General features: G+C 32.9%; 1 protein-coding gene across 3 annotated transcripts in view; it reads left to right on the top strand.

Moving 5' to 3' along the window:
* FSD1L (fibronectin type III and SPRY domain containing 1 like) overlaps positions 1-13308 on the top strand; it is a 65273-nt gene extending 51965 nt beyond the window's left edge. For all 3 annotated transcript variants that reach the window (XM_045780402.2, XM_045780400.2, XM_045780399.2), the window contains 2 exons: positions 2478-2566; positions 7234-13308. In XM_045780402.2, coding sequence (XP_045636358.1) covers positions 2478-2566; positions 7234-7356 — 212 coding nt within the window. In that variant the 3' untranslated portion in view covers positions 7357-13308. The remainder of the gene's footprint in view (positions 1-2477; positions 2567-7233) is intronic.

Genomic DNA, 13308 nt, shown 5'->3' with positions numbered 1-13308 from the left:
TCAAATTTTTATTTTAATTCTACGTAGTTAACATATAGTGTGATACTGGTTTCAGGAGTAGAATTTAGGGATTCATCACTTACATATAACACCCAGTGCTCATCACAAGTGCCCTCCTTCATGGCCGTCACTGATTTAGCCCATTGCCCCGCCTACCTCCCATCCATCAACCCTCAGTTTGTTCTCTATAGTTAAGAGTCTCTTATGGTTTCATCTTAATAGATTTGGCCAAGCTTTTTGAAAACTTTTGTTCAGATCATCTAAAAAGCATGGATCCTGACACAGGGTTCAATGTCATGACCCTGAGATCATGACCTGAGCCGAATTCAAGAGTCAGATGTTTAACGACTGAGCCTTCCAGGCACTCCTATAAAAATTTTGAAGATGAAACTATTAACTAGGGAACAAAAGTAATCCCTAGATACTTCTCTCCAAGTTGACACTTTAAGCTAATGAAACCCAATTTTACCATTTTAAGTACCATTGTGTCCAAATAATTTGCTGAGCCTTCTACCTAGTTACTCAAAAGAAAAAAGTTAACTTTGGCTTGATTTAATTTTAGTGATGACATGTTAGTTTTGCTGCATTCTTTTTTACTTACTCACTTTGAATCAGACAAATTTTTCCCCAGGATACATGTTATTATTGATACACTTTTTTTTCTTTTTCAACTCTCAAGATAGCTTTTGCTTAACAACTTCTGTCTTTTTCTTATACTTTGTGGTTCCTCAGAGATACTAGTGAGAAGTCTAATTGCTAGCCCAGAGCATAGGGTATAGGAAGGAGTTGTGAATTAGGATGGAATCTGGTTCTGAGGGCCTTGAAAAATAATAATAGGCTCGTCTTTTTTATAGTAGTTGAGGGAAGGGGGTTTCTGTGCATTTTAGAAAACTATAGTCATATGATAATCTAATTTTAAAAATATTGGAGAGTAAGTAGTTAAATGTGGAAGAGATTCAGATCTAGGGTAAGACTTTTCAGGAGTCAGTCTTTAAGCAGCGTAGGCAGGACCGTGTTTATCTTGTTAGGTATTATATCCTTATTGCCTGGCAAGTGCTTTTACATGGTAAGCACTTAATAAGTGTTTGTTGAGTGATTAGTAGTAATAAGGGCCTGAGCAGTGGGGAATCAGGAGGAATGGATTTGATGGTTCTGAGAAGTAGAATTCATAGGACCCAAGAGCTAAATATAGATTGAAGGGTGAACAAAGAAGAGTTGAAGATGACTGAGATTCCAGTCAGTGTGGGCAAGAGTATGGTATGTCATCTGCAGCATGGGGAACATAGTCCTGGGGAAAGATGAGATGCCAACAGGACAACCATGTGGCATGGCTGGCTAATACTTAGAAATTCAGTGTTAGAACTCAGAAGAGAAGCAGAGCTGAAGCTTGATGTTAGACACAGCACCACAGAGTGGCTCCTGAAGATTGCACAGAACAATTACATGTTATACTGCTCTGCTGTTTACTAACTTTGTGACCATGCATAGGTTGCTTAATATTTTGAGGTACTGTATGTAAAGAACCCAGTGCTTTAATGGTAGACGTAAATATTAGTTTCTCTTCTCTGTTTGGTAGCAGCTGAGTCATTAAGGGAACATTGTGGGGAGAAACAGAACCTGGAAAAGCATCTACATTCAGAATGGGAGAAAAGGAGACAGAGAAGTCATGGGACAGGAATTTCAAGAAGTGGTAACAGATGTAAGGAGTCCATCAGGTTGGACAGTTAGGTGGTCAGAAAGACAGTTATTTTAGTCGCATGATCATGTTGAAAGACAGACTATGAGGGTATTTTAAACATTAACAAAGCTGAAGCAGTGATCATTATGATTTCAGAGGCTGAAATGAGTACGGCTTCAAGTGTTTAGAAGACAAAGTTTTCTGGGGAGCGCCTGGGTGGCACAGCAGTTAAGCGTCTGCCTTCACGCTCAGGGCGTGATCCTGGCGTTATGGGATCAAGCCCCACATCAGGCTCCTCTGCTGGGAGCCTGCTTCTTCCTCTCCCACTCCCCCTGCTTGTGTTCCCTCTCTCGCTGGCTGTCTCTATCTCTGTCAAATAAATAAATAAAATCTTTAAAAAAAAAAAAAAAGAAGACAAGGTTTTCTTGTAAGTAAGCCTTAAATGATAATAGGATTTGGGTAGAGAGACTGGTTATAGTAAAAATGAGGAAGAAATAGCCTGGTTTTTACTTAGTTAAGGAAACCATTTGTTAAATAATGATAAAAAAAATTGTTGACTAAGTAGCATAGTGCCAGATTATGGATGCACTATGGAGATCCTGAAAATCAGGAAAGAAAACTAGATTTGGGCTTTTTCTTAATCTCACTTGATTTTCAAGTGAGAATTTCTGAGTTTAGTCCTTATAGTTTGTAACCAAAAAATGTACCAAAATATGTATTATTATTTTTACCCATGATGATATGTTAGATTTAATTAAATGTTTTTGTATAATAAGGTGCTTTTTTTTTTTTCTTTTAGGTCAGCTCTCTTTCTATGATGCAAGCTCAAAGCAGTTGTTGTATTCCTTTAAGACAAAATTTACTCAGCCAGTACTACCTGGTTTCATGGTTAGTACCTAATTTATATTTTATTTGGTTTGGCAACTTTAAGGAGAACAATCTGTGCTATATATTTGGGGAAGCCAAACACCTTATTTTTTTTTCATATTCTTCTTTCTCTAATCTACCTCTCCCAAATCTGTGATTGTCTGTATATTTTTGGTATTTTTATTGAAGTAAATATTATTACATAAAAGTATGCAAATCATAAGAATGCTGGGTGTTATACGCAACTAATGAATCATCGAACTTTACATCAAAAACCAGGGATGTACTGTATGGTGACTAACATAATATAATAAAAAAAATTATTATTATAAAAAAAAAGAATGCAGTTTGATGAATCTTCATAGGACTGCACACATTTTTGTAACCAGTGTCTAGATCAAGAATTGGAACATTACCAGAACCTCATCAGCCCCCTATTTCTAGCCCGTACTGGTCAGCCAACAAAACAGTTACTATCTTGAGTTTAATATCATAAATTTAATATCATAATATCATTTAATATCATAAATTTGCCTCCTTTTAACTTTGTTATTGAATCCTGCAATATCTTTTTGGTTCAACATTATGTTTGTGAGATTTATCCATGTTCTATTGGTAGTATGCATTCTTATAGTTTCCCATTGTATGACTATTTCATCATTTACATATCTGTTGGGTTCTTGAGTGGTTTCCCCTTGGGGACATTTACAAATAGAATAGCTATGAATATTCTTATCCATGTCTTTTGGTAAATGTATGTATATATTTCCATGAGGGTATATAACTAAGATTGGATTGCTAGGTGGTATGGTATGTGTGTAATCAACTCTCATAGGGTTTTTCAAAGTTGTTGGTTATGCTAATTTATTGCTAGCAGTATATTAGAATTTGATTCTTCCACATCTTTATCAACATTTGGTAGTATCTTTTTTAGGTTTTAGTCCTTCTAGTGGGTATGATATATTAAATTGTGGTTTTTCATTTGCACTTCCTTGGTGACTAGTGCTGTTGAAAGCATTTTTTTATGTTTATTGACTATTTAGATATACTCTTGTGAAATTGTTGATCAAGTCCTTTGTCTGTATTTCTATTGAGTCCTGTTCCTGTTTCTTATTGATTGATTTGGAGTTCTTAAATATTTAACTGTGAGTCTTTTGCCAGATATAGGTATTGCAAATTTCTTTTCCACTCTGGCTTTCCTTTTCCCTTGTGTCTTCTGATGAACAAAAGTTGTTAATTTTGCTCAATTTATCAATTTAAAAATTTATGGTTAGCACTTTTTATGTTCTATTTAAGAAATCTTTTTTCACCCACAAAGTCATGAAAAAATTCTCGTTTTCTTCTAAAAGCTTTTCCTTGTACCTTTAGATGTAGGCTGCATTTGCAACGCAAGTACAATGTAGAATTGCTATGTTTGGTATGAAGTTGGGATCAACTTAAGTGTAAGGAATTCTTAAATTCATTATGGATATCTGCTTATTCTAGGGCCGTTTATTGAGAAGATCACCTTTTTTTTGCTGCACTGCGGTGTCATCTTTATAAAATACTAGATGACAGTCCACGTGTGGTAGGCAGACACACATATATACACACACACATAATTTCAGGACTACTCAATTTCAGGTTGATTTATACAAGGAAAAGTCATGATTCTCCACACAAAATGAAACTTGGTTTGAATTTATTTTTTTATTAAGCAGATGTTACTGCCTCTTCCAACTCCTTTATCCTCTCTGTAAGTTTGGGCTACTGTGGGGGAGTTCTGCAATACAATTGAGATCCTCATTATTCTGGCTAGAGCTTTCCTTAATTTGGGGTTCTTCTAGAATGGTATATTTCCATTGCAGAGTTGGTGGAATGTTTAGTATGTTTGTTCTTCCATCATTACCCTGACTGTAGCTTCTCAACTATGAGGAGAAAGTATTCAGGGCATATGTGGGTTTAAAATACAATACTTTTAAATCTCACAATTGATAATGATAATTCACTTTGGATACCCTAAAATCTTAAATTTATAATAACCAAGACTCTTGGTTTTTTCATTAAAAGGTAAAAGTGATCAGTGAATAAAGTTATTGTTCATAGAAAAATACTTAGGGATTTAGAGGAAGGTTTTATTATTAGTATTTTGCCATAAACCTCTGATGTATTATGTGTTGTTGGCTGTTTTTCCAAGTAGATCAATCAGGGACAAATTTTTTTACCATATGAAACTTAAAGTAATTTTCCCCCTATGTCTCAAAGGGTTGATTTTATGTTTAATTTGAGTCTATCTCAAATAGGCATATAGTGTGAGTTTTTTACTTTTCATTCCAAATAATTAAACCATAATTACATGAGTAAGTGTTGTAAGATGCTTTAGGAAATGTATTTTCAAACTGGTTGGAATTTTTTTTCCCTTCGTTGAAGGCTTTATTAACTAGGTAACAAATATTTTGTGTACAAGATCGATTGTCTTTTTAAAATTAAGCTTGTTGAGGATAATCTATAGGAGTATACAGTTCTTTGGGATTTGACAAATGCATACAGTTGTGTAACACCACCATAATCAAGACGTTGAACATTTCTGTCACGCTAGAAAAGTCATCTTCCTTTGTAGTGGACCTCTCTCATCACACCCAGCCTTGGCAGTCACTAGCCAGGTTTTAGTCTCTATAGTTTTGCCTTTTCCAGAATATTACAGAAAAGGGATTGTATGGTATGTAGACTTTTGATTCTGTAACATAATGCATTTAAAATTCATCAGTGTTGTGTTTATCAGTAGTCCCTTCTTTTTTATTGCTGATGAGTGTCTGTTTATTGCTGACTCTGTATGTACCAAACATTATTCATGTACTTACCAGTTGAAGGACTTTGGTTTCTTTCCAGTTTTTGACAATTTTGAATAAAGGCTCTGTAAACATTTGCAAATGAGTTTTTGTGTGAATATTTGTTTTCATGTCTCTTGGGTAAATACCTCGGAGTGAGGATATTAGATCATGTTGAAAGTGCATGCATGTTTAACTTTAAAAGAAACTACCAAAATGTTTTCCAGAATGGCTGTATGACTTTTGCATTCCTACTAGCAATATATGACAGTTCACCACATCCTTGCTGTTATTTGATATTGTCAGTTTTTTTGTTGTTCAGCAATTTTAATAGGCATGTAATGGTTCATTGTGGTTTTAACTTGTATTTTCCTAAGAACAAATGATGTTGAGCATTTTTTCATGTGCTTATTTGCCATTTGTATAATTTCTTTGGTGAAGTATCTACTATTTGTTCATTTTTTATTGGATTACTTGTTTTCTCATTAATGAGTTTTAAGATTTCTTTATGTATGATGGATATGAGTCCCTTATCAAATAACTGTTTTGCAAATATTTTCTCCCAGTTTGTGGCTTTTCTCATTTTCTGAACATTTTGAAGAGAAGGTTTTCATTTTAATGAAGTCCTGTTTATCCATTTTTTCTTTTATGGATCATGCTTTGCCTAACTCAAATTTAAAAAGATATTTTCTTTTGCATTCTTCCTAAAGTTTTATGGTTTTAGGTTTCATATTTAGGTCTGTGATCCACTTTGAGTTATTTTTTGTATATGGTACCAGGTATGGTTTGAGATCTATTTTTTTGCATATGGATTCCAAGTGTTCCAGTGCCATTTACTGAAGAAGCTAAGCTTTCTTCATTGGTTTGCCCTTGAATCTTTGTGCTAGATGTTTTGAGTAAATAGGTTTGTAAATCACTTAAATAATTTCCAAAAAAGTAATATAGTGGTTTTATAATCACAGAGTTGCTTTTGTGTTTTGGGAGTTATTATTACTGATCGTGCTAGTTTTAAAAATTTGGAATGTTAATCATACAGCTATAAATTTCACAGGTCAATAAATTCTTTGGTACAGTACTGTAATCACTTAGTGAATACTGAACACTTAGGATATAACTGAAGGTGGGAATACTTTAGCAGTTTCTAGAAGGTCCCTGTCTCAAGCTATGTCTGCTGTAAGCCAGGCATTGATGATAATTTAAATGATCCATTCTTTCATATTTTAATTCTTTTGAGTCTGTTCCAAATCAGTTATTGTTCACCTTATTAAATGATATGTACTGTTTACAAGCAAAGCAGTTTCATCTTTCATAAACTTATTCACATTTATGATAACAGACTAACGCAATATGGTTTATCTGGATATTGTCATTTGCATTTTTCTCAGAAGTCTTTAAAGAATTATAAAAGAGTCCTTATTGTTAACAAGTTAGGGAAGAAAATAATGGATTTTACTCTGTTAACACAGGAGTGTTAGATTCCTATAGTCTTGGGCCACACTTCATTGTAATCTAAGGTAATTGGCTCTTTGTGCCCTTCTCTTGGTTGTGAAGGTTAGCATCAGTAATAATAGCCAATATCTTTTGCCTATTAATCCTAAAAATTTAATCTCTCAATTTCTGCAGCCCTTAGTTCCTTCTATTTTGTGCAGCTCCAGTGGGTTCTGCTACCACAAAGACTTCCTCTGGCCTCGGCGGTTCTAAAAGACTCTTGGGTTAGCCTTTCCACTTCCCCTAAGTTCAAATATGAAGGTTATCAGTTTGGAACTTATTGACGTTCACATATGTGGCATTTGCCTTTTCCTTTCAAATGGAACTTTAAGGATCACCTAAGTTCTAATTTGATTTGAAAGCTGACTGAACCTTTGTTTTGTCTTTTCTTAGGTTTGGTGTGGTGGACTTTCTTTGAATACTGGGATGCAGGTTCCAAGTGCTGTGAGAACACTTCAGAAAAGTGAAAATGGAATGACTGGTTCAGCTAGCAGCCTAAACAATGTTACTCAGTAATGCTTACTCAGAATATGTTTACCCCCCTTCTGATTGGGTGGCCTTTTCTGTGCAGTTACTAATCACAGAAATTTATGAGTGGCGGAAATCAGGTTTGCTACGCTCTGCTTTAAGGCCTGGAATGTGTTAGCATTAAGCATCTGATGCGAAGGACTCATAGGAACCTACTATGCAGTATCATCAAGCAAGCACATACCAAGCAAGAAACTGATGTTTTGAAGAGTAAATGGGAAGAAAGGCAGTGTTTAAATAGTCATATAGAAACTCATTTTTGTGTTTCTTGGATTACTTTGGCTCTTCTAATATGTTTAGTTACATACGGTAGCCCTAGGACCTGAGAGGAAAGCATTTAACGCTTGTTGTCTTTCCTCTGTACTTTCTCTTTATCTCATCACTACCTGTTACTATGTTCTTACAGTGAAGCTTTAAAAAAATACAGTCTTCGAAGGTGTTCTAAAAATTGAAATAATTGGGGATGCTAGAAAGGTTTTCTTAAAATGGTTTATTTTTCTCCGTTTGTGAATAAGTTGAGTTTTGCTAAATTATCCTCTTTTGTTTACTGAATAGATTGTGTATCATTTTCTTTTCCAAATACCATGGTATTTAGAAATATCACTTAAAATAGAGTGGATAGGAAGAGTTTCTAGACATAATACCTTAAAATCACCGATTAGTTTTTTATCTGTTGCACTAACAGTGGCAAAGGGATATGCTTTATATGTTGCCTTGTTTAATTGGACTTCTTTTCATTCCATCATTTTGGATGATGGATAAGATTTTTTAAAAGCTTTCTATTTTCTGATTTTGTTGTCTAGTTTACTACCTTTAATAGTTATCTTGGTAAAATTCCCACTTGAATTTGGTAATAATTGATAATTATATTGACTTTTAATATTTTAAGTAGGAATGAAATTTTATTAAAGTTATATATAAGGTGGAAAAACCTACACCATTTAAGTTTTATCTCAGAAGGATAGATTATAAAGGGAGGTGCCTGAAACTATACTGAAGTCATTTTTGTCTGCTTTTTAACAAGATTTGGAATGGTTTAAACAAGTATTTTGAAAAATGTCTACATATCTCTGATTTACTTGCCACATGAATTTTTCAAGCATAACTACTCAGAGGTTATTTTTCTTGTAATCCTTTTGCAACTTTCATTTATTTTCTAAAGGGGTATAATTCTTTCAAAAATCATCATAGAAGAATTTTCCCAAACTTAGGGAAAATGTGTTAAACAATGAGTAAAACCCATGGTTATTGAGCAGAACATACCTATTTTTTAAAAATTGATTAAAATTTGTAATACAAGTTCTTTGAGCCAAACTGAAAGTTGTGATTACAGTATTTAAGGATCCCTTGAGCATTTTAAGTGGTCTCTGGATTTTACTTTCTCATGTTGACTTTCTTTCATTCTCATTTTAAGTGTATTGTGTTATGACAACCTTCTCCCAAGAAGTGACTGTTGCTGCTTATAGCTGAGTTGCCTTTTACAGAAAGGCCTGTGGAATAGGTATAGCTCATTCTATCTTAAAGTTTACTGCTTACTGATAGGATGTTTTGTTCATTGGTAAAACAGACCTAAATGGGAAGTTTTGTTTGAACTGGTTATTATTTTTCCAGAAGACATTTGTATCTGCACCATTGGCTCATGACATATTGGTAGTTTCAAAAACTATAAGGCAGTTGAGAGAATATGTCAATTGATACCTTTTGATTCTCCAAACAAATATAATTTTGGTTTTTGTTCTTCCTAGAGATTTTGAAAAAAAATTTTGGGTGTTCTCTTCCCTACAGTGGGATTATTTCAGGACCTAAGGAAACAGAAGGTTGTAATTCTCTTTCATAGAGTCAAATCTGAAAGCAGTAATTTGGTGGTGGAGCTGCTTTAATGTGAACAGTTACACATGTATATTTTAGCAAAATGACACAGAAAAAGCTAGAAGTTCTTGTATAAGATTTTTACTATTATGTCTTATGTAATTGTGTCTTCTCTTTAATTCAGTGCCTTCTTCCTCTCAGCGTGCTCTTGCTCCATGCCCCATGCAGTGTCAACTGATATTTAAGCCAGAGACCATTATGTTATACTGGTGAGGGCCTTCTATTGCAGGCGTATGGAGAAGTGCATATGATTCTTTCCTGTGCTCATGCCATCATTTGAAACCCTTCATATAAAATTTTCTAATATTCATTTGTAAATTCATTTGGAGTAATAACAGTTACTACTTCAAAACAAGAATCTGAGGTTTTCCTCTTACTGTGCTTCTTTAAGGTCTCTAAATATAAAGAACAAAATGTGTAGGGTTTTAAGTTTATACGTGTTAAGTTAAACTGGAAGAGTTTGCCACCCTCATTTTCAAACTAGAAAATAATCAATGATAGTGCCTATTTAAATAGTCCCACATTAAGGTAACTATTAACTTGATAATATAGAACATTCTCATTGTCATTTGAATTAAAAAATATTGAGTCTATTTGCTCAATTTAATGCATTATGGGAAGACAGTAAACCCTTTCAGACATTCTTTATTAGTTTACTTACTCTTTGTTTTGACAGGTCAAACATGATTGCTTTCTGTAAAAGAAATGCATGAGAGGTTGACGGTAATGGATGTATCACAGGTATAAAAAAATTGTCTTATAAAAACATACATTTAGTATTGTGTTTCTCTTTTAGCAGTTGAATCCCAGACCAGTTTCAATAAACTGGTAAAGAAATGAAGGAATTGCCTTAAGCACTTTAGAAAAGAATTTTTTTTAGAATTCATTTAGACTATTTGGGCTTACTATGTCACATATGTCTTTAACTTTTGGTAAATATGTATATATCAGGCATTTAATAACTGAGTGCACATAGAAATTTAATATACAGTGATTCTCTGAAGGTTCCAGGTGTAGGTAAACAAAATGAAAGTATTAGAGGTGTGCTTGTCTGTACATGGGTTTCATTGATGGCATCTGTACCATGTTGACAGACTGTAAACTGCCACTGTGGAGCTAGACTTGGCCTACTTTGTTCTGCAAACAGTAATTTTTTCCTATGTTATCATTTAAAGAAACATGTTGTCTTGGTTTTATGTACTCATTTATTAAAGTATGAACAGTATCATGTATAATTTGAATTTTTGTGATTGATCCTTGGTGGTACAAATAATAAAAGTAAATAATTTGTAATGAAAGAGTTTAATAAGGCTAACATACTCCATTTCATGACTTAGCTATACTTCTAAAACTATAGTTACTTATTTTTGTTTGTTTTGAAAACATGGAAAAAATTAGAAAAGGATATACATGGAAAATGATTATTTCAAAGAGTATAAATTCTGGAAGAGGACGTTGTAGACTTCTTACTATAAAATATTGTGGATTCCAGGCTAAAAATACTAAGGACTGTATTTTCAAATCATCATAATTCTTTTTATTTAAAAAATTTTTAATCACAGTTCTTTTAAAAAAATCCCATATTTATTAGATCAGTGTCCATTCATCAGCTAATTCATAGAACAGATATTTAAGTGTCTGGGATATGGCAGCCATGCTTTAGATTTAGATTTCCATAATTAGTGAAGTTTGATTTACTGTGCATATAGTTTTGCTACTTTTGAGGAGTGTGACAAAATTCGTATCTTAAAACCAATGTTTTGTTAGTAAGTCAGAAATTTTAAAAAGCAAATTTGTTATAGTTTATAAAAAATTCAAATTAACTGCTTATAATATGGTTAACTTTTATATAGTCACATAAAGTGGGTCTAGAAATGATTTTACTTTAAACTGGATATATTCTTTTAGGAAACTGTATAGTCAGCATAAATTTACTCAACACCCGAGTAACCATAAAGTTATTTGGTATTTTTAACCAAAATGTATATTTCATAATGCTGGTACTGAAACATTATAATAGATCATGAATGTTTCCTTTATCATTACAGAATGATTACCTCATGTTCGGTATAGTTTTAGTTTTGTGTGTATCTTACAGTATTCACATTATGCAAATATTTTTGACCTGATATGCTTTGTTACCTGGAATATTTGATTAATGTAAATACGTAAAGCTTTTTGAGTAATTTGAAGTTTAAATGGATTGCATTTGGTATATGTTGTTTTTATTGAAAAGATATTTTTGGACTTGCCATATAAAAGTTAGTACTGGCTTATAAATAAATAACAGAGATTGCCGTGGTACTTTTCTCCCCAGACTACCCAGTCACTAAATTTAAACAGTGTTTCTTATTTCTGGGTCAATAATAGGGTATTGACTTTTGATTCATAATCATTTGAGCTACGTTAGTTTAACCTGATATATTTTCTTAATGATACCCATTCACTGTAAGTTGGTCCTTGGGAATAGGCATGTGGAGGATTTCACAGTATGTAGGGCAGAAGGTGGGTGAACGTGTTTGCTTTGGCTTGGAGCTTCGTAAGTTTGGACCAGTTCTAAAATAAGTCAAATTGTAAGTGAGTGGTTTTTAAAAGGCCTTTTTATTAGCTTTGGAAATTTTTGGAGAGCCTAAGGGCTGCGAGAATGCATATATATATATATATATATATATATATATATATATATATATATATATATATTTTTTTTTTTTTAACATTTTCAGTATCTCTAAGGTACCAAAGCACGGAGTCTAATTTACCATTTAAAGGAGACTCTTTAAAATCAAATTTGTATCTAATTCATACTATAAGATATAAAGTTTTAGAGCAATTTACATTAAAAACCACTAGTCTTTGAGATTTCTGGATATAATTTAATAAGTATTTTGGTTTCATTTCTTTTGAAGTAATTAATTAAATTTAAAATTAATCACTTACTCTACCATATACTAGCTAGATCTATGACCTCTACATAAATCATTTCTCATCTTTGGGCCTCCACTGCCTTACATAAAATAATTGTAACTTGTTCAGCTTACCTCACATTTGTGAGAATTAGTGAGAAATAAAATGAAATGGAGTATGTGAAATTGCTTCAACAGTAAAATGCTATGTAAATGTAAGGTATTATTTTCAGTTAATAATGGATTTAAGTGTTGGGATACTTCTAGATGCTCTTTCTTTTTGTAAAGCATGTGCTTAAAGTGGTATCACCAGGACTTAAAAAAAAAAAAAAAAAACCTACCTGAACAAATACCCTTTAACATTCTTTAGTTTGTGCATGACCTGTGGCCTTTTTGTATTTTTCTCATGAAGCTTATTACTCTATATCAAGACTTTGTACAATTACAAACGTCTCTCACAGCATTAGTGTGTCAGTGTAGAATAGTAGCATAAATAAATGATTTAAGCTATGTTTCCATTCAGGCATTTGCACTTTCAATTTATGACTGCTCAGTACCACATGCAGAGTGAATTTAGCCCAAATAATTATTTCCAAACAACCAAATATTCAGCAGTTTGTTGTCATGGGATAAATGATATTAGGTGTATGTGCCCAGTTAACATTTGACAACTTTTGTTGCATTTAAAAAAGTATGATGAAGCATTTCAAAACTGCTAACTTGGATATCATTTAGTATCTCTGCTAACATTTGTTTTGCTTTAAATTGGATTTATTAAATGGTTTACAGGTTATCTTGATCTGTAGATTATTTGGTATGTCTATTATCTGGACATGGTTTTGCTATGCAGTTCTGATAATAAAAATTCTAATTCCTCAGGTTTAACCTTTAAGTTACGGATGAAGAACATTCATGAACTACTTAAAATGTACTGAGTTCTGCAAACGAGTGTTTTAATAAGCATATTGCCTCATTACCCTTGGAAACAAGACAAAGCCTTTTAAACTAGAAACTTTTTAACTTTAAAATAGAGTGTTCAAAGTGGTGGAGTGACTTGTATGTTGAAATGATTGTATGTTCTGTATAGAATGACTGAGTTAAGTTCTTATAAAAGCACCTGGAATATCTCATCTAAAAATTAAACTTTTTTCTGCTTTCTTTTGCTTCA

This window comes from Ursus americanus, chromosome 18 (genome assembly GCF_024610735.1).
Source record: "Ursus americanus isolate L20-20 chromosome 18, mUrsAme1.1.p, whole genome shotgun sequence".
NCBI lineage: Eukaryota > Metazoa > Chordata > Mammalia > Carnivora > Ursidae > Ursus > Ursus americanus.
This window is presented reverse-complemented; position numbering and strand designations above follow the sequence as displayed.